The sequence below is a fragment of the Miniopterus schreibersii genome (assembly GCF_964146895.1).
Source record: "Miniopterus schreibersii genome assembly, chromosome: 20".
NCBI lineage: Eukaryota > Metazoa > Chordata > Mammalia > Chiroptera > Miniopteridae > Miniopterus > Miniopterus schreibersii.
Window position 1 is genome coordinate 13,053,710 of NC_138122.1, and position 21,754 is coordinate 13,075,463.

General features: G+C 44.1%; 1 protein-coding gene across 1 annotated transcript in view; it reads left to right on the forward strand.

Annotated features, from left to right (window-relative positions):
• PI4KA (phosphatidylinositol 4-kinase alpha) overlaps positions 1-21,754 on the forward strand; it is a 97,054-nt gene that overhangs the window by 22,134 nt on the left and 53,166 nt on the right. Inside the window, exons 6-19 of the mRNA XM_081123072.1 lie at positions 178-437; positions 966-1,032; positions 4,085-4,233; positions 5,819-5,884; positions 8,379-8,475; positions 10,536-10,727; positions 11,344-11,444; positions 12,104-12,233; positions 13,076-13,208; positions 13,894-13,989; positions 14,364-14,547; positions 14,998-15,101; positions 17,297-17,465; positions 18,005-18,055. Coding sequence (XP_080979198.1) covers positions 178-437; positions 966-1,032; positions 4,085-4,233; positions 5,819-5,884; positions 8,379-8,475; positions 10,536-10,727; positions 11,344-11,444; positions 12,104-12,233; positions 13,076-13,208; positions 13,894-13,989; positions 14,364-14,547; positions 14,998-15,101; positions 17,297-17,465; positions 18,005-18,055 — 1,799 coding nt within the window. The remainder of the gene's footprint in view (positions 1-177; positions 438-965; positions 1,033-4,084; positions 4,234-5,818; positions 5,885-8,378; positions 8,476-10,535; positions 10,728-11,343; positions 11,445-12,103; positions 12,234-13,075; positions 13,209-13,893; positions 13,990-14,363; positions 14,548-14,997; positions 15,102-17,296; positions 17,466-18,004; positions 18,056-21,754) is intronic.

Here is a 21,754-nt window from a genome sequence, read left to right on the forward strand (position 1 = left end):
TTATTGTTAATGCCAGATTGAAAATACCATCGATCAGCCTTTGGCGTTGACCCTTTGCTTGTTCCTATCCTGCAGATTTGTTGTTGGTGAGATGTGAGCCAGTGTTATAAGTTGGTGCGGTGTAGTTCTCTCACAGGCAACTTTCTGGTATCAAAACGTTCTTTCTTTGTCTTCTAGAATACCTCTGCAAATATGCCATCCCATGCCTAATCGGAATCTCACGAGCATTCGGACGTTACAGCAACACAGAAGAGTCTCTCCTCTCAAAACTCTTTCCCAAAATCCCTCCTCATTCCCTCCGGGTCCCGGAGGAACTGGAAGGCGTTCGGAGGCGCTCCTTCAATGACTTCCGCTCTATTCTGCCCAGCAATTTGCTGACCGTGTGTCAGGAGGGCACCCTGAAGAGGAAGACCAGCAGCGTGTCCAGCATCTCCCAGGTGTGGCTGCACTCCTGGGGAGGGCAGAGTGGTGAGGCCTTGCTAAGTGCTCACATGGACACAATCCTACTTGTGTGTAGCTTGGGGAAACTTAGAAAACAAAGTGTTCTCACTAGAATTCTCTTTATTATAAAAACTTTCCTTGTTCTTTTTACAATTTATAAGTGATTTCATCTCCTAGTCTTGAAGTATTTGTTTCCTAGCAAGTGGGTGCCAAAATCTATTCTGAGTGGGAGGCAGTTGGTGCCTTTAAAAGTATATAATTGACTCATGGAGAATAGATACAAAACATGAGACTAATTCAGCTTAGTAATCAAGTATAAAATGTATGTCTAGACAGGAAGAATTTAGTGATTTGGTATATAGTAGAGAATACTAGGTGTAGTGGGCTTCAGGGAGAAGGTGAGGCTTAGACCACAACTTGAAGTACAACTACTATTGAGCTGGCAGAGAGAACCTTGTTGAAGACAAATCTGACTGAGGCTTGACTGGCCTTTTCTGATCTGGAAGTATGGTTGTGTGTTTCAGGTCAGCCCTGAACGTGGGATGCCCCCTCCCAGCTCCCCTGGAGGATCCGCCTTTCACTACTTTGAAGGTGAGCTTCACCATCGTATTGACCTAGCACTTGGATAAGTAGTCATAGTGACTACTTCTTGTGATGTCTGGGGTGGTAATACTAATGCTCTGCTGTCATGCATCTAGAGTGTCACGCTTTTAGAAAGCACTTACTTTCTTTTAAACTTTTTAGAATGTAATTTTAAAATATTTCAAACATAGAGAAAAGTGCAGAAAATAATATATAGACCCCTATGTCCCTGTGGTCACAATTTTAGTATGTTAACTTGTGAAAGGACTGGCTTTCAGTTTACAGTTAAAATGAATTTCATGGAATTTACTAAATTTGATTCATATGATAGCGATGTGCAGTGTCAGACGAGTGTTAAAATTGCCTTCAACTTATCCTCAAGGGAAGTAAGACTCTGATTAAGTGAAACGAGATGGGGACATGAGAATTCCATGCCTCATAATGCCATCTATTGCATTTTCAGATGTTACTAATTGCTGAAAAAGCATTTCTTAACAGGATCTTGAAAGATGTTAGGGAATTTTTTTTAAAGGGGAGTATCTGAACTCAAATAAATAAATTTGGGCAACTTTGCATACAGTATTTCTTAGATATGTGAGAAAACATATGTTATGGTCTCTGTGTATATTAGAATGTAAAGGCCAAGTCTGATCACTCAAAATCCCATCTCCTAGGGATTTATGTCCTAGAATATATTCCTCCAGACTTGAAACAACCCCTTTGCCACCTGTATGCCCTTGGAGCATCCGAGGACAGCCATGATGTGTCCTCAAAAGCTTCTTTTTCCTTGGTAAACCACTGTGCTTAGACTCCCCTCCCCATTGGGACTCCTTGCCTTTAAGCACTTCCAGTGGGTGCCTAGGATTGGGGCATGCCCAGGTGTGGGCTCACTGTTTGAGCTTCATTCATCAGGTACAGGCTGAGCACTGGTCTCCTGCAGGGGTGAGCTGGACACACAATTTTTTCACCGCCTGAAGGGTACCTAATTGTCAGAGAGACAGGAAACCACTGCTCCTTCCTTTTTTGTTCCCATGCTTCCCATTTTACTTAGACGTTTCTTACAGTTAATCTCCCCTTCTCTCTTTCTAGCTCCTCTTCCACAGCGCTGTAAGAATTCTTTTTAAGAATCAATTTTTAAAAGCACATATCTGATCATTTAATTTCCTGCTGAAAATTTTCAGTGACACCCCCCTACATAAATCCCAAATCTTAGATCCTTGGTCCCTGCAGTTTCCATCTTTTGCCTCCATCTATGCCCACCACACACTGGCTCAGCCACACAGGACTTCATCCTTTTGTCATAGTGTCTATCTGGGAGATGCCCTCTGATAACAAACTTCTTACCTTTTATTATTATTTTAAAAAATACACTTGCATATACTTAAGGTGTACAACATGATAATTTAATACACATATACATAGTGAAATGATTATTACAGTTAAGCTATTAATGTAGCCATCTCCTCACATAGCTACCATTTTTTTCTTTTTTGGGGGGGGTAGGTAAATGCACCTGAAATCTACTCTCAGCAAATTTCCAGTGTTCAATACAGTATTGTAACTTTGGTCATCATGGTGTATATTATATCTCTTGACTTACCTTACATAACTGCGACTTCATACCCTTTGACCAAAATTTCCTCATTTCCCCCACCTCCCTGCCTCTGCTAACCGCTGCACAGCTCTCTGCTCCTATGTATCTGATGTTTTTAGATTCTACATATAAGTGAGATCCTGTAGTTTTTTTCTTTCTGTGTCTGGCTTATTTCACTTAGCATAATGTCCTTCAGGTTTGTCCATATTGTCACAAAGGGTAGGATCTCCTTTTTAAGGCTGATTAATATTCCATTTTATACACACACACACACACACACACACACACACACATATACAGGATATATACGTGTGTGTGTGTTTTTGTGTGTGTGTGTCTTTACATACATTTTGTACCCACAAACACACCTTCTTCCTTTAAATTGGCTTTGTTCTTTCCCTCCCTTCTTTCCTCATTCATCCCCTCTTTCAATGGTCATTTATTATGCTGGCCTCCAGCATCTCAACTCCTTTCAGTATTATTGCCCAACCCATCCCCTCTATTGTAAGTTGCTGGTTTGCTGTCTTGGGATCCATCCACCTTTAGTCATGTCAGCAGTGTGTCACCAGCATCATAGAACTACACACCAACTTTTACACAATTGGAATAAACTCAATTCTTTGCTCTTTCTATGCTCTAGTGCTTGAAAGAAGTCATAAAATTCTTTGTTCTTTACAGATTGACACTGTAAATTTTCATATTTAATATGAAAATATTTACAAGCTTATTTTCCAGTCATAGTCTTATATCATAGTTTTTAAATAATGGATTTTCAAATGACTATATACTTTTGGGTTTATATTATTATGTGTTGTATGATGGACTATTTTGTTCTGATTTTGAAAGTTCTAGTAATTTTCACTTTTTTTCTAATATTGGTGGTAAAATGTCTTTGGAGCCCTGAGGACTACATCTTTAAAAAGGTGTAGCCCTAGCCAGTTTTGCTCAGTGGTTAGAGCATCGACCCATGGACTGAAGGGTCCCAGGTTCGATTTCAGCCAAGGGCACATACCTCAGTTGGTTGCAGGCTCATCCCTGGCACTGGTCAGGGTATATGCAGGAGGCAACCAATTGATGTGTCTCACATTGGTGTTTCTCTCTCTCCCTTCCACTCTCTCTGAAAAGCAATGAAAAAAATATCCTCAGGTGAGGATAAATAAATAAATAAATAAATAAATAAATAAATAAATGGTGTAATTCTTTTTTTCTTCCCATGTGTTACGTTGTCTGGGTTGAAAATGTTAGGACATGATTATTAGCTGAGCCTTTGACATGAAACACCCCAGTGAGGGGCATCACTCCTCGAGGATTTGCAATCCAGCCTTTACTTCTTAATTTGAAAACAAGGAATTGTAGTAAAAACAAAAGCAAAACCTATGTCTTTGTTGGTTATTGAGGGAATCAGCTTAAGGAAGCATCCTGGTCATGTGTTACTGTGACTGACTATCTGGTTTTCTTCTTCATCAGTCTCTTACTTACCTGATGGAAGTGCCCTGGATCCAGATTACTACTTCTCCACCATCAGTTCCAGCTTCTCAGTTTCTCCTCTTTTCAATGGCATCACCTATAAGGAGTTCAATATTCCACTAGAAATGCTTCGGGAACTCTTAAACTTGGTAAGCAGAGCACTGTGGATAAACAGACCATGGGTATATCAATCACTAAAATTGCCAGGGGTATAAGCCTGTATTTTTTAAAAGAAAAACTAGGAGTTTTTCAGTCTTTCAAATGAACGATTTAGTAGTTATAATTTTCAGATTAAAGAAGGAAGGAAAGTAACATTCACAGAGCAGTTGTGCATTATGTTCTCATCTAATCCTCACAGCAGTCATTTTGGGGAGGCACCATGCTCCCCATTTTAGAGGCAAGGAAATCAGTGTCAAATACATCAAGGATCCATAGGCCAAGGGCAGGGTCAAAGCCCAGCTCTGGGTACCTGGTTCTGTCTCAGGGGTGCTCTATACAATTTAATACAAAACCTAACTTTTTCCAAATTGGATACCTTTGGATGGCCTTAGAGGTGATATCAGAGAAGGCATTGGTGCCATTGTCTGAGTCCTAAAATGGACTTTGATCCAGGGACTCTGAAGTTCTTATGATTGAGCTGGGATGCTTCAAGACATTCAGGTGAGTAGTGGTGAAGACATTATCAGGGACAGACTCTAAAGATTGGCCTTTCTGTTTCCGAAACAATGAAAGAAGATGAGAATGGCACCTCCGAAAACTTGAAACAGACACTGGAGAGAGTAGCCATCTCCTCCTGTGGGGTGTGAATGGAAATCACTCAGAGAAAGGCTTTAGACTGAAGATGTAAGAAGATATCAAAGCACTGGCGATAACTAATGAGGATAGAGCCATAATGAATTACTGAATAGCCTAGGATGTTTTTGATGTTGTCGGGAAGGAAAACTCCCCCTAAACTGCTCCTCACTGTCAGTGTTACAGAGAAAATGATGACCTGCGTGGCCCATTGCTTTCTCAAATGGCTCTTCTTAATATCATCTCAGAAATCCCAATTGAATGTTTCAGATCCTTTCTTAAAGAAGGGGAATTATTTTTTCCACTACATTTTTACTTTTCAAGGTTAGGTTTTCTTCTAATTTTTTATTTCTTCTCCTGGCACAAAATGCTTTCTTAAAGTACTGCAATTATGCGGGGGGGGGTTTCATCTGGTGATCCCACAGTTGGCAGAATAGTCAATTCCTCTACTAAATGCTGGTATAGGGAATGGGTAGAAATAATCACTTCTATTAGAAATTTAAAATGTCTACTGCAGTTTGAGTACCTGGGCAGCTTCAGAAGAGCCCAGGGGAAGAGGAAGGAGCCGTCAGCACCAGAGGACTGGCTGACATCTGGGAGGGGATTTGGATGAAATATCAGTGATCCCTGGAGCCTGAACACTTTTGCATCCTGAAAATGGAAATCTAATGTCAGCAAATTTGAGAGAGTTGGTACCTTTTCTGTTTTTATGTCATTCCAATCTAGATAAGAAAACTTCCAAGTGATGGCAGAATTATAAGGGCATTTTGTGTGTATAGTTTGATATTTATATATTGTAGCCTATTTTGCTAGCACATTTTCCACACTTGGGCCTGCTTTGTGGTTTTACCCGTCAGCATTTGTTCTTTAGTAAAAGGAGCTGGCATTCCTGTCTCCCACTGTGTTTGCCAGGTGCCTCATGAGGTCTTGTTTCATTGATAGGTGAAGAAGATCGTTGAAGAGCCTGTTCTCAAATCCTTAGATGCAGTTGCAGCCAGTGTAATAGAGGTACGTCCCTTCTGAGGGCATCACACTGAGATCTACTTGCTGTGAGTCTCTGTGTGGAGAGAGCAGGGAGGATTTGTGTGGGGGCAGTGAGTTTTCATCTTAACTTCCCAGTCCCAAAATGACAACACCTGTCACTTGAAAAGCTTGCTCTGTGCTGGACTCTTAAATATATCATTGCACAGTGCCTCTAAGCAGTGGTCAATGTCTCCATTTCACACATGAGAGAGAGAGGTTTAAGGGACTAACTACTGTGCCCTTGTCACATAGTCACCTTGGGAGCTGGGAATGCACTGGGTGCTCTGACTCTGAAGCTCTTTGTCTTCCTTGCTCCTCTGATGCTTTCCAAGCTGCTTCTCTGGGCTCAATACACACCTCTCACACTTTTTTTAGGCATGTTACAAGCCCCTGCTTTTATGTGTGAGGGGTGTGTACTTAGGGAACTTTTGTCTTTAATGTATTTGGAACTCATGCCTACAGCATTATTTATAAAATTATTAAGTGTTGGTGTTGGGAGGTCTCAAAACTACAGGAAATATTTGGATCAGTTCTCTTTTTAGTGTTGGGATCCAGAGCAATTGCCATTTGCCAGCCTGTGGGCATGTGCTGGACCCAGATTCCTTGTTAAGCCTGGTGTTCTTTCTCTCACCTGACTGTGAGACACAGTGTCTGGTACCACTGGGGCTCAGCTCTGAAGGAGCAGGGAGCCCCCAGGGACCTTCCTGTGTTACAGAGTGTGTCTTCTCCTGCCCTGCAAATGCACTCAGCAGGCTGTCTGCAGGAGTTAGGTGTATGTGCCAGGTGTGATTTACTTTGGGTCAGTTCTTGGCTGAAAAGCATGGTTCCTATAACTCTCCAGGTTGCAGTTTGGCCCTTCCTATTTTACATTTAACTTTTTTACAGTTTGTGTCCTGCCTGTTGGCCTGAGCTGTAGCTCTCTCACTGCTTGCAGTTTCAGAGGGCTCTTGTTTTCCTTTGTCAGTATTTGGTCATGTAGGACCCAGTACAGATCAGGATGACCAGGGCCAACAGCTGGGCTGGGCAGTCAGAACTCCTGGTCACTTGTTTGGCCTGCATGCCATCTGTAATAAATGTCAGTCTGGGTCCTGAGGGGGAAGTTAGAGCTCAGTGGGGATCCCTTTTAGGGCTTATTTTATGGGTAGAGGGAATGCTGGGAATATGGGACTCTGGGATCCTCCTCCCCATTGAACCAGAGCAGTTTTTGGTATTTTTGTTTTATAATTTGGGCTTTAGTATAAATGTCCATTTTAAGAAATGGTTTTGTTGCTTAAAAAAGAGCGAAACCATGACCTGTATTACTGAATATATTCATCATCAATAATCACTAGCAATTATTACATGCTTATGTGCCAGACACTAGTGTAGGACTTGACTCACTCACTCATTGAGTTCCACAGCAATCCCCCATTTACAGATGGGGAAACTGAAGCTTGCAGGGTTAAGGAACTTTAGTTACATAGCTAGTGAGTAATGGAGTAATGAAGCCAGACTGCATTATCTGGGCCCCCTTCCTCTGCTCCTTGCTTGCAGTGACTTCTTCCCAGCTCCAGAGTCAGACCCCTGGATCACCTTAATCAGCAAATCTCATCTCTTCATCTCTTCATCTCTGTTACACAAGGATGCTATGAGGACTGTGTGAAGTGATGTCTGTAAAGCAGTGAGCTAGTGCCCATTGATGACACTGTTAACCACAGCTCCTGTTATCAGTACCCACTTGAAATCTGGCATCACACTCAAGTCCTCCATGCAGTTCTCATGCCTTCCACATGACTCTTGCACCCTCCACCAGCCTCACACCACAGGCCCATTCCCTCTGACCCAACCTCTGGCCTGACACTGATTCACTTTCTCTTCCTCTCATCCCTCTCATCCCTCTTACCCATATTTGCAGAGCACTTTTGCATGTGCCGAGTTCTAAGAAGCCATGCCTTTTCATCAGAACAGTATCTTACTCATCGCAGTAGACCTTGTGTGAATTTTTTCCCCTGGAAGAAAAATGGTGCTACATTTTAGATTAGATTATTAAAAAATAATTTAAAATGAGTTTTCATTACAAAACATAAGTTGAATCTGAAGGTTCCCTGGCTGCAGTGTTTGTTGCCTGAGTAGTAGACAGGATTGAATCCCGTGGTCTGGTGGTCCCTTGGCTGTCCCTCTCCTCCTCCACCTCCTGTGTCCCCCTGACTTTAAAGACAGCTTTCAGTGAGAGGAGGTGAAGGGTGCAGGTGGCTGCTCCCCTGCAGGCATCTTTGGACTGTGTGAGCCTTTGCACACATGTGTGTTTTCCTCTGCCTGATGCTTAAGAGGGTGAAGAGAGTAATTAAAGTGCTCCAAGTGGTGATTAATGATAAACTGTTATTCCATTGATAATGCTAAGTTGCATGTGTAGGGATTACTTAACTGGGTCTCCACACGAAGGTGGAGGCCCAGAGGAGGGTTTCTGTGATGTGGTCACGTGCCTCTGCCTCTCCTGCAGGCCAACCCCAGTGCTGATCTCTACTACACTACATTCAGTGATCCCCTCTATGTGGCCATGTTCAAGATGCTGCGCGATACTCTGTACTACATGAAAGGTGAGGACTTTGCACACGTGTGAATTTATTGAGATTGGGTTCAGGGCCACTGCCTCAGGTTTGTGCTTCCTTTCTGCTAGGGGACTTAAAAACATAGGCAAAACACAAGTGGTCATGTCACTGAAACTTTGGAGAAAATGCAACTAAGAAAAAATAATCTATCCATGATCCTGTGCCCCTAGTGCCATCAGTGATGGCTTCTTTGATGGGTTTATTTCCTCAGGTGTTTTTCTCACATGGACATGTTGTATTGTCCTGATCATGCATACAGTTTAACATGTGTGCTTTAGACATTTAAACAAGTAAGAAAAGAAAGAAAATGAGGTACTTATAATCTTATAAATCAGAGATAATATCTTTTTTTTAAAAATCCTCACCCAAGGAGTAAGAGGGTATTTTTTTTCATTGATTTTTAGAGGGAGTGGAAGGGAGGGGGAAAGGCAGGGAGGGAGAGGGAGAGAGAAAGAGAAACATTGATGTGAGAGACGCATCGATTGGTTGCCTCCTGCACGTGCCCTGGGGGAAGGGATCAAACCTACATCCCAGTTACATGTCCTTGACTGGGAATCGAACCCATGACCCTCTTGTGTGCAGGCTGACATGCTCACCACTGAGCCACACCTATCAGGGCTCTGTGTGTGTGTTTTAAATCCTCAGCTGAGGATATGTTTTTAATGAATTTTTTTGAGAAAGAGGAAAGGAGAGAGAGAGAAACATCCATGTGAGAGAGAAACACTGATCAGTTGCCTCCGGTATGCACCCTGACTGGGAATCAAACCCACACCTTTTGGTGTACAGGACGACTCTCCAACCAACCGAGCCACCTGGCCAGGGCAGAGATAATATGTTAATAGTGTAGCACACACACAGATTTAGCTTTTCATTCCAGTCTCTCTCTCGTGCATTTTAAAAACATTTTTCCTATGCTTTTTTTTACATTATGGAACACTCTTCATAATCATAAGTTTTGATGACCATGTAATATTCTGTCATGTAGATGTACCAGAATCTAGTTAACCCATTTTCCTAATTTGATTCCAAGGGCTCTTGGGAGGTGGAGGCTGACTGAGTGTGGTTGGGGCCACAGCAAGGGTTAGTTAGGTTTACAAAGGAGGGTGGCAGAGCCTGCTCAGCTTAGCCTCACTCCGGGAGCTCCCGTGGCCTCCCTTCCCACCTGAGCTGTGTGTTGCCTTGACTGGTCTGACTTGTGTCCACATTGGTTCTCCTAAGTTTTCCAGGCCCTAAGGATGAGAATTTGAAAATGCCGCAAATTCTGGGCACTCTGAAGATTTAACCTTGTAGTCAGAGATTTCTCTTTTTCAGGCTACAGCCAGTTTTTGTCCTTATCTAATAACTGGCAGCCTTTTAAAAAATTACTGTTCACCTGTGCAATCATTGTGCCATACACCTTGAACTTACACAGTGATCTGTACCAACTATATCTCAATAAAGCTGGAAGAGAATTGTAAATATAAAATATATATCACTAAAGTGTTTCCTGATGTTAACTGTATCAGTTACAGTATGATAAATCTCAACTTATGTGTTTCATATGTTCAGGTTTATAGACATATGTGTGTGTGTGTGTGTGTTTTAAATATGCTTTAATTGATTTCAGAGAGAAGGGAGAGGGAGAGATAGAAACATTAATGATGAGAGAGAGTCATTGATTGGCTGCTTCCTGCATGCTTCCTACTGGGGATCATGTCCAAAACCTGGGCATTTGCCCTGACCAGGAATCGAACCGGCCTCCTGGTTCATAGGTTGACACTCAACCACTGAGCCACGCTGGTTGGGCAGGTTTTAGTATATTGACCTTTTGAAACAAAGCATGGCTCTCACTTCCCTGGGAAATGATCATTTGCTCTGAGTGCCAGGTGGCATGTATGTGGAGGGCAGGCGTGCACAGCCTATCCAGAGGACATTCTTGGAACCATTACAGCCAGCAGCAAACATGTTCTTAAGTTTTAGAGAGGAAAAGACTGTAGAAATTCACAGCTGCTACCTGAATTTTCTTGCAGTTTTGTTTCCAGCTGCAATGCCTACTCTCTTTCCTACAGACCTCTCGACCACCTTTGTGAAGGAGATCCATGATTTTGTGCTGGAGCAATTCAACACAAGCCAGGGAGAGCTTCAGAAGATTCTGCACGATGCAGACAGGATCCACAATGAGCTGAGCCCCCTCAAGCTACGCTGCCAGGCAAATGCCGCCTGTGTGGACCTCATGGTGTGGGCTGTGAAGGATGAGCAGGGTGAGCATCAGCTTCTGCCATGCCCTGGACATCTAGTGTCTGGACTTGGCAGGATGGTGCTGGCTGAGACCACAGGGCCTGTGTGTTCTCTCCGCTATTGCTGGCCCTTGAGGCTTTTGTGTGAGAATTGGGAACTCGGTGCTTTTCTCAGCCCTTGTGAAGGGCAGCAGGTGTTTGCCAGAGGGCCTAATGAGAGGACGTCTCCTGACATCTGTGGTGCCAGCTCTGTTCTGCTGAGACTCATAACCTGTTGCAAACCCCAGTGACTCCACGTCTGCCGTTGTTTAGAAGCATGCAGCAGACTTGCAGATGGCTGCCATTCACAGAACACTGTGGGGACGGGGGATGAGAAGGTTCGGGGTCAGCAGAGAAAAAGCAGTCACACACTGTGCAGGGTAGTATTTTCACAATAGCAGAAAAGAAGCAGAGATAAGCTTTCAGTTAAAAACACCTGCTTTCTAACACTTTCTGGTGTAACCTCTCAGTATTAATAAGTCCTGCAAAAAAAGTGTGTCTCTGGGATTTAGTGAAATTGTATGATTAATTGTTGAATGAGTATTTTGTAAATTTTGGCCTTTTGCTAATCATTTATACCCTCCCTGATTTTTGAATTTAGGTGCAGAAAGTCTTTGCATCAAGCTGTCTGAGAAGCTACAGTCCAAGACGTCCAGCAAAGTCATCATTGCTCATTTGCCCTTGCTTATTTGCTGTCTGCAGGTCAGTCTCACAGACACTGGGGAGGCTTAGATCCCATCAATAGCGCCACCTTGTTCTGCCATTCAGGCTGTGGTTGGCATACCAGCACCAGAGTCTGAGCTGTTGTCTTTAGGAATTTGAACTAGAGCCTGTGTGGACACAGTTCACCACTGAGTGGTGGATGCTGCTGACAGGGTTCTGGGATTTCTGTGAGGGGTCCAGGAGCAGCTGGGTCCTCCTTTGTGGGGAGCTGCCCGATATCTGCCATCCAGGCTATTCTCAAGCTCACAAGTAAAGGGCTGCAGATGTTTGCCAGAGGGCCTCATGAGAGGACATCTTCTGACATCTGTGGTGCCAGCTCTGTTCTGCTGAGACTCTTAACCTATTGAAAACCCCAGTGACTCCATGTCTGCCATTGTTTAGAAATCATGTTTTAGACCCTTTCTCCCCTAATTTGCTTCAAAAACAGATGGACACACTTTAAAAATATATCTCCCTTTTACGTGGAGGAGAATCAAGACCATCTCCCTTTCCTGTCTTTGTGCCCCATGGTCAAATGGCCCTTTGAGAGCTTTAACTTTGGAAGTTTCTGATCAAATTTGGGTATTTGAACTGTTGAGCATCTCACTGCTCAACCAGCCTTTCCTTGGACTGTGTGACAGGTCAATGGTGTATTGCAGGGTCTGGGACGCCTGTGTGAGAGGTTCCCGGTGGTGGTGCACTCAGTGACGCCGTCTCTGCGGGATTTCCTGGTTGTTCCATCTCCTGTGCTGGTGAAACTCTATAAGTATCACAGTCAGTACCATACAGGTAATAGGTTGGCTGCAACTGAAGTCGTGTCCCTAGCCCCCCCCCCCCCCCCCCCCCGTGCCCTTGAGAATCCAAGAAAAGGACCATGTGACTGTGTGTGAGCCCAGCACAGTTCTGTGACAGAGCTTGTGGCTGGGCTATGCACTTTCCTATATGTGGGCTCATTTTTCCTCCTCCCTTTTCTTATGGCTTTCTCTACAGGACCCCTGGGGGCTCCATGCCTTTCCCTCCTCTGCCTTCCCTGTCATGTGCACCCACCACTCCTATAGGCCCCTCTCTGGTCCCACTTATTTTTGGCCCCATCTCTCACTGAGGTTGTCTGAAGTATAAGTTCTTCATGTCCCAGACATTGGACCAGTAACTGTCTGTACACGGTTTCCTCTAGTCCCCTTGCCCAAACGAGGTCATAGGCCCAGAGCCCCAAACTCCAAGTAACCTGTAAGATTCCCCGTGGCCTAGAGCAAAGAGGGGTTCCTCTGGCTCTAAGGTCCCTTCACTCACCCTTGCCTCCACCTTTACCAGCTTGTGCACAGTATTAGATAACTCTCTGGATAAATGCCTGTGGATGCTCATCATGCCTTTTGAACCATTTCTTAAGAAATTACTGTTTTATGTATTTATCACTTTGTAATCTAAGTGTTCTTCCTTTTGATTGAAACATGCTTGTTTCATCCTTCCTGTTCTCAGACACTTCTGTTTCTGAAATGTTTGGTTGAATCTTTTTAAGAGTGATTGCTATTATAAGTTAAAAATGATTAGCATATTATTTGGTTTTGAATTACAGACACGGGGGTGGAAAGTGACAGGTTTAACCAGGTACTTACTTGAATTTTTACATTCAGTTGCTGGCAATGATATAAAAATCAGTGTAACCAACGAGCATTCCGAGTCGACCCTGAATGTAATGTCAGGAAAGAAGAGCCAGCCCTCCATGTACGAGCAGCTCCGGGACATTGCTATTGACAACATCTGCAGGTGGGATACTGGGCCTGAGGGACAGGTGACCCAGGAGGAAGGAAAGGCTGTTTTAGACAAAATAAACCCTTTACAAAATAAGAAATGTTTATAATTTTGTAAAGCTGAATAATATAATTTTAATATTCCCTCAGCTATCTTGGGACCATCTGTCTTTTTTTAAATCCTCACCTAAGGATATGCTTTCTTATTGATTTTTAGAGAGGAAGGGAGAGAGAGAGAAACATCGATCAGTTGCCTCCCGTATGCACCCTGACCGGGGATCAAATCTGCAACCTGGGTATGTACCCTGACTGGGAATCAAACCCTCAACCGTCTTGTGCACCTTGTATGGGATGACGCTCCAACCAGCTTACCCACGCTGGCTAGGGTGGGACCATCTGTCTCTTGAATCAGTTACAATGACTAAGGAACAGTACAGGAATTAGGGTGGATATGACATTCTGAAGGAAACTGTTATGGGCAAAATAATGAAGATACTGTTCCGACTGAGATATTTTTATCAAGTGGGCAAAATCTGCAGCAGTTCTTTGAACTCATTCTATGTAATGACTTTCAGATTTCTGAGGGGAAATGTTCAGAGCAGTTCTTTAAACTTTGTAAACCTGGGAAAGGAAAAATTAAAACAAAACATTCATCTGGTGGCTGTGATGCCTAATGCCGTGGGGGTTTCCTTGCTGCACAGGTGCCTGAAAGCTGGCTTGACGGTGGATGCAGTGATTGTGGAGGCCTTCCTGGCCAGCCTCTCCAACAGGCTCTACATCTCCCAGGAGAGTGACAAGTATGTCCCATCTCAGAGGGGCGGCCAGGTGCTTTCTAGGGGTCAAGGGGTAGCTGGCATTGTGCACTTCTTTGCGTCCTTCTTGTGCAAGTGGATTGTGCATTGGGTTTGTCCCATGATTTCAGAAGAAACTCACCTTGGAATGTCTGTTCTGGACCAGTATTTGGGAGTAGAGAGACATATCTGTCTTCCTACCTGGTAACCAGGACTTTGTGTTTCTGCTGGTGGTTAAGGATCCCAGGCTGTCACTTTTAGATGAATGCTTCATGTAAAAGACTGTGATGATGCTGAGGTCCACATCCAGCTTCCAGGTTTTATTTCACGGCTGCATGCAGAGGACTGTTCCCAGGGCGCTCTGTTCTTCCCTCCCGTAGGGATGCTCACTTGATTCCTGACCATACTATCCGAGCCTTGGGACACATCGCAGTGGCTCTGAGGGACACCCCAAAGGTCATGGAGCCAATTCTACAGATCCTGCAGCAGAAATTCTGCCAGCCTCCCTCCCCGCTTGACGTACTTATCATTGACCAGCTGGGCTGCCTGGTTATCACCGGAAATGTAAGGAAGGCTCCAGCCACCCACTAACCCTGAGCAAGTTTCGTTAAACTCCTTTAACTATCAGGAATGTGAAATATACAGATTAAATTTACCCTGCAGATCAGGTAAATTCTCACAACTGTTTTACCACTGAATAGTGAGTTGTTGTTTTTTAAAAAGAAGAAACTGATGTAACGGTTCTGTAAGTGCTGGGGAAAACAGAAGTTTAGGCTAATTTCTTGCTGATGTTAATAATAGGATTTAAATAGAAGCTGTTCTCTTTTTAGCTTTTAATTTGAGGTTTGCTTAAAATTTTGGGAATGGATGCCCTGGATGGTCTTAGGCCCTTATGTTCCATGATTCCAGGAGCTTTCCCTCTAAATGACAACAGAGGGGCCTTTTCTGTGTTCCAGGGAGGGGCTTTCATGGAGTAGTTATGGCATGTTAATGGTGTTCCTTGCTGTCTTCCAGCAATACATTTATCAGGAAGTGTGGAATCTCTTCCAGCAGATTAGCGTGAAGGCCAGCTCTGTTGTGTACTCGGCCACTAAAGATTACAAGGATCATGGCTATAGGTAATTCTTTGGACTTCATTGTTGCTTTAGATCATGACAGTATTTAACTTCCTTTGAAAATGTGAGGTTTGAAGATTTGTCTTAAATTTTTCTTCTTACTAAAGAAAATATGCTACAGATCAGTGCACACACAAGGTGAGAAATGAAAACCCCATATTCCCACTGCCTGGAGCACAGTGCTCATTGCCTTCCCCCCAGTCTAGGCAGGCCTATTGTTGGTTTTTTGTTGGTTTTTTATGTAATAACACATCAGCCACCCCATAAAGATTCCTCTGCATGTTGTCTTTAATGGCTGCGTAGTATCGCATCATATAGCAGCACTATGATTTATCTAACCAGTCCCTAGCTTGGATATTAGATAGCTTTCCAGTTTCTCTGCTAGTAAGTGCTGCATTGAATACCATAATAGCTATATATCTGTGAGCATCTCTGATGCTTTCCTCAGGATAGATTCAGAGAGGTAGAATTTGGAGGTTTGAAGTTGGAATGGGTATTTTATATTCTCGAATGTTTGAAATTTGTGTAAAATCTGGCCAGTTTTCTCTGGAAGACTGAGAAATATTTCTTTGTCTGTCCATTGCCCTTTCTGGGAATGTTTTAAGGATGGAGACATTTGTTTTCCAAGTTTGGAAGATCTCACAGAAGTTTGTCAGATCAAGGGAAGAGAGGGAAAGAAGGAAGTGAAGTCAGGAAGACAGAAGGTTGGGGCAGGGAGGAAGAGATATTGCCCCTTTGTTGGCATTTCTGTTCTCCTATCCAACTCAGTGGGTGGGAGTGTGGCTGTGTGCCTCAGTTTCCTCATTCATCAAATGTCTCCAGTTGTGTGGGTAGTTGAGATTGTATAGGTGAAAGCTCTCGATAAATTCCAACTCTCATTATTTGCGTTCTAACTGCCATCATCACAAGCCCACACTACTAGAACAGCCTGTGGAGTGGGTTGGGGAGGCAGCCAGCTCATCACCCTTTCCTTCTGAGTCCATCCATCTTGATCTGTGCAATGAAACTGACTCACAGACCAAAATACCTCTTTCCCACATTGCTTCCTTGCTCTGAAAGTGACTCCTGCACCTCCTTGCTCCTCGAGCCTTCCCTACCCTGTATTTGCTCTGTTTTCCTCTGATCCTCACATCTGTCTTGCTGCTCTTGGCCCTTCTGTCTTCCCATGCCTACCAGTTTTTCAACTTCTGACTCAAGTTTCCTCTTCTTCCATAAAGACTTCTGATATTGCCACCAAAAGCGACTTGTTCTCTTCCTCACTGGTTGAAGCATTTACTGCCATTCGTTTTCCTCACCTATCAGGAATTCACCTATTAGTGAAATGGGTGCCTTTATCATGGCTGCTGTTTGCTCTGAGATTACTAGGGGCCAGACGATGTGCTTAGTGCTTCACGTAGAGTGTTTAATTCCTCCTGTACTCTGGGAGGAGGGAATGATCCTAGTTTTACTCAGGAAGAAACTCAAACTCAGGAAAAGGCTAAAAAATGTTAGCTACTCACCTAGAGTCACACAGCATAGAAATGGTAGGGTCTGGCTGCCCTCAGTGCTCACAGAAGCCTGGCAAGCCTGGCTGGTTCACAGCGTCTGGTTGAGGGGGTATGTCAACTTCGTATCTAGAGTTTATGTGGGGCTGGCATGTATGATCCCATGGCAGGTTGTTGCAGGACGACTGAACACTTCCAAAGTGTCTGATGTGAGTTAATACTAACATCAACCCTAGGGTGGAGGCAGTTTGGGGAAGAAGCTGATCATCAGACAAAAGTTGTAGGGGTGATAGTGGTGAATTAAGGCTCTCTATAATTTGAGGGGGGAAACAGGGTCTGTCCAAGAAATGTCTGGGAGTACTTTCATTTTTAATTATGTAGTAGGACTTTGGCACTCAGAGGAAATTTTCCTGAGACCTTCCCAAGTCCCCAGCAGGCAGATTTCTGGAACCTAAAGAGTCCCCTGAGACCCTTAATGCATGTCAGTAGAGGTCACAGTCATTTCTGCAGCAACTGACTTTGCATCACGGGCCTTTGTTCACAAAGTTGGTGTGTTCATCTCCTCTGGAGGGCTTCTTTCTTCATAGGCACTGAGAAGGGATGGTGAGGCTGGCCGAGGCTGAGTGGAGTAAGCCTGCCTTCCCTCTGCAGTGGGGGAAGGAGGGCGAGGGGTCCCTGCCTGGTGGTGGCTGTCATTTCTCTCCCCCTCCCTAGGCACTGCTCCCTGGCAGTAATCAACGCCCTGGCTAATATCGCAGCCAACATCCAGGATGAGCACCTCGTGGATGAGCTGCTCATGAATCTGCTGGAGCTGTTTGTGCAGCTGGGGCTGGAGGGAAAGCGTGCCAGTGAGAGGGCCAGCGAGAAGGGGCCCGCACTGAAGGTAGGGAGGAAGGTCGCCCAGTGTGTCACCTTGCTGTCCAGGGCTGAGTCCTCAGGCTCCATCTTGGTTGAAATACGGTGCTTTCCATGTTAAAAGATTTAAACACATCCTGATATAGTACAAGAACAAAGGGGATGAGGTTCTTTCTCAGGGGTGCTGGCAGGGGTCGGGGAGAGGGTAGCTTCATTGTCAGGCAGTATCCAGCTCATGGCAGCCACCTCCTGCAGTCTAGGGTGATAATTTTTTGCATTTGACATTTTTGGGGCACTTTCCAAGGTAACTAAATATTTTTCAGAATGTTGTCTTTTTCATAGCTGTGTGGTATTTAATTATGCAGAGGTGCCATGATATATGTAATCATTTTGTTTGACACTTAAGTTGCTTTGCTATTAAAATTATGCTGGATGAGCATTTTTATACATTTCCCTGTATCTTCATCACTTCTTTTAAATTAAGGAATTTCAGCTTTACACAACACTGTCTTTTTTAAAATTTAATAAACACATGCTTATCATTGACTCAATTCTGTTCTTTTCTAGGCTTCTAGCAGCGCAGGGAACTTGGGTGTACTCATTCCTGTAATAGCTGTGGTAAGTATTCATTTTAATGGAATGGTTTCAAACCCTAGATACTGTGCTCATGTTTTGAGTGTTGCTGTTGTGAGGTGCCAGTGATTCTGTAGATGTGATTTGTGTTTTAGTACCACCAGCTCTTCGGTGACTGTCCCATAGGTATGTGCCACTGTGGCCACTGTGGCCACACCACCTTTCTTTCTCTAAGCCCTGCCCGATCGTGCTCAGCAGGTTTACCGGGGAACCCACTTGAGTTCCCTCTTGCATGGCTCCAGGTCCATGGTCTGACTCTGGGTTTCTCCTGTGTCTCATACTGCTGTGGTACCCCTAATACAGATGGGCACCTGCTTTCACCTCCTCCCCAGCCCCTTCCTGCAAAAGGATGCCTCTGGTTGGTGCTCAGACCTTGTTGTGGCAGCTGTCAGTGTCCCCTGGAGGGCATTGTTGGCACAGTGAGCCAGGCCGCTCATGGTACAGGCCCTCTCCCCTGCCGTAACTGTCTGGTAGAGAGTCCCTCTCCATCTTTTTCTGTCTTAACCTGCAGCCACTTCTCAAATGATTTTTATAAAAGTCATTTTTCCCTTCATCAGTCTTTCCCAACAACCAGCCCTAAACCAGGCCCCATATTTTCTAGTATTTTAACCCACCTTCTAGTTAAGCCCTTGCTTCTGCCTTCTAGTTTCTTCCCACCCCACCCCACCCCTAGTAGTTTGAATCTTGGGCACTTACATGTATGTCCCTTCACATGAACACCAGAGGGGTTGACATCTGAGCTGTGGTAGTGACTTGGGCATAGAGGCCAGGCAGGCAGGAGACTCTCCTGATTTCTGCAACACATTTTCTGCAGTCTGGGTGTTCATCATTTGAATCTGGGGACCTTTAGGAGGTCTAATTTTAGCTGGCCAAGATGGATGAAAACTAGTAACTGACTGACACCCTTAAGATGACACATTGCGTTTTGTGTAACATTCTGCTTCCAGTTCACCTTCCTTCTGCCTGTCCTTTTCTCCCCTGTCCCTCCCTCCAGTAAGTGGTTAATTCAGGAGGGGAAGCACAGTCATTTGTTCCCCTGCCCACATCTATGTCAGGACAGTCTCCTCTTCCCAGGTATGCTTGCGGAGACAAGGGTTTGGACCTGTACTGCGATGACTTTTCATGTTCCTTTGGGATCCTTACTACCTTCGTACGTGTTCTCCCACAGCCTTTGAGATTTAATGACTGCTGGGACTCTTTCTGCCATGGTATTTTCCATCAACACCCTCATTGGTTAATTTTTTAAAACATAAATTTTTTCACTTTATAGTTAATATTGACTAGTGTACAATTGTGTTTTTATTTTATTTTATTTTATTATTATTTAAATATGTCTTTATTGATTTCAGAGAGTGAGAGTGAGATAGAAACGTCAATGATGAGTGAGTTATTGATTGGCTGCCTCCTGCACACCCCCACAGGGGGGTCAAGCCCACAACCCTGGCATGTACCCTGACCTGGAATCAAACCACATTCTCCTAGATTATAGGTTGATGCTCAACTGCTGAGCCACGGCAGCTGGGCTACAATTGTGTTTTGGAAGTATCTTTGCACATGGACTCTTTATTTGACTTCGAGGGAGAGGTATAAAGTCCATGGTACTCTCTTAGACTGTTAGAGGGGAGAAGGGCGGACACCACACTGCCAAGGTCAAAGGAGGGTAGACCTCTCCACAGGAGAGCAGATTTTGGCAGACAGGGAGCATGCTTGAGGTGACACTTGAATTAGTGTACACCAGAATTCTATGACCCATATGCATGTGAAGTTTTAAACATGTTTAGTGGTTATCATTTAGAGTTTAATAAATGAGTAACAAATCTAGAGGAGGCACGTAGCACTTTTGGGGAGCGATGACTGGTGAGGTTGGTTTTAGTCACAGGGGCCAGGGTTGAACCTCTGGTCCTGCCTGTGGAATCCTGAGTGAGCACCTCAGCCTCTCTAAGAAAAGATGGAGATGACCCTCTGAAGTTCTGGCGGGGTCAGTGTAGGCATAGGTATTAGCAAGGATAGGCTAGAACATACTTAAAATAGGCTTGTTTTCCTCTGCTGCAGTGACCTTTTACATGAATAAAGCATTGTTGTTTTAACAAAAGTTAATGGTTATATTATCAGGGAGGAAACAAATATTTGATTCTGTTGCTTAACAAAGAGCACAGAGATCATGGGCTCTTGAATTTGCTTTCTGGTTACCCCTTGGACCTTTTAGGATAAACTAATTTCCAAAGTTTTTTGTTTCTTAATTTTTTGTGGTTCCTGCCTTCCTTTCTTTTTTTCTTTCTTTCTTTTTAAGAAAAGATACTCTGTTTTGGATCTTTTGATGACAAAGTGTCCAAATTACTTTGTTCAGTGGAAGTGTCGGTTTTGGTTTAGGACTGGAAACCTGGGTGTCAGTCCTAGTGCAGCTAGCTGTTCACTTATCAGTGACCTTAGGAACCTGGAGGGAGTCTCTGGAGGCTGGGTCTTGTAATCTCTGAGGCTCCTTCCTGCTTAGGTTTGGTGATCTTTGTCCTGCAACTTTATCAGTATTTCTTTAGAAATATCACTGACTAAATTGCTTCCCTTGGTGTCTAGCCCATTAGTTAAGTAAGCATTTTGAAAGTTACCTATTGCTTCTAGAGTCCTGATTGCTCCATTGTCATGAAATAGTGATTTAATGACATGTCTCCTACTCAAAAAACATCTGTGCCCTTCACTTAGAGGTAGTTGACCTGTAACACTAGTAGCAGGTTACTTATTTTCTCAGTGCCTGTAAATTGAGGTTTATGGAGTAACAATTTTTAGATCATGGATTCCTTTGAAAGCCGTGCCCTCTCCCTCCATAGAAACGCATCTGTTCACAAGGCTTAGCATTTAACCTCAGGAAGTTAAGTGGGAGAAACCCAGCCAAGGCTTCCCTGTTAGGAACCCTTGGGTAGACACTGTCTCAGATGAAGATAGTAACAAGAAGTCCTTCCCTAGCTCTTGTTAAACACTAAGCACAGATATAAACCCTTTCCAGGCATTAACTCACTGAACCCTCACAACAGCGCTGCAAGGTAGGTAGGTACTGTTATTATCCCCACTTTACAGATGGGGAAACTGAGGCACAGAATTTGCCTCAAAGTCCCACAGCTACTAAATGTCAGAGACAAGATTCAAACCCAGGCAGCTTGGCCCTGGGTCTGTGCTCTGAATTAATACTCCACTGCCTTGAAACATGGATCAGCTGGTTTCTAAAAGAGGGGATTCAAGGGCATTCTGAGCGGATATAAGTGAACAAAAAGCATGCAGAGTGGAAGCCTTGACCTGTGCAGATGCAGGGTCATAGAGGAGCCTGGGCTGGCTCCAGCAAATTAAAAGTGAGGCAGTTGCCTTTCTGGGTAGAAGACAGATGTGACAAAGGGCTAAAGGCAGAGTTTTTTGAAGAAGCTAAATTTAGGAATGGGAGCAGCGAGAGGAACCAGCAGCTGGATGAGAAATGTAAAACAAGCACCAGAGAAGAACAGTGTTGAAGCAAATTGGAGAAGGAATTCAAGGAGTGGGTCATTAGCAACCTCATTTTTCACCTAGCAATCAAGAGGGTGTGACAAGGAAAGACTTGGTCTCAATCCTGTACTGGTCAGTAGACGGTGGATGCAGAGGCAGGCCCTGGTGCAGGAAGTTGGGAAGGGAGCAGGCAGAGGAGGTTAGCAGCAAAAGCAGGGC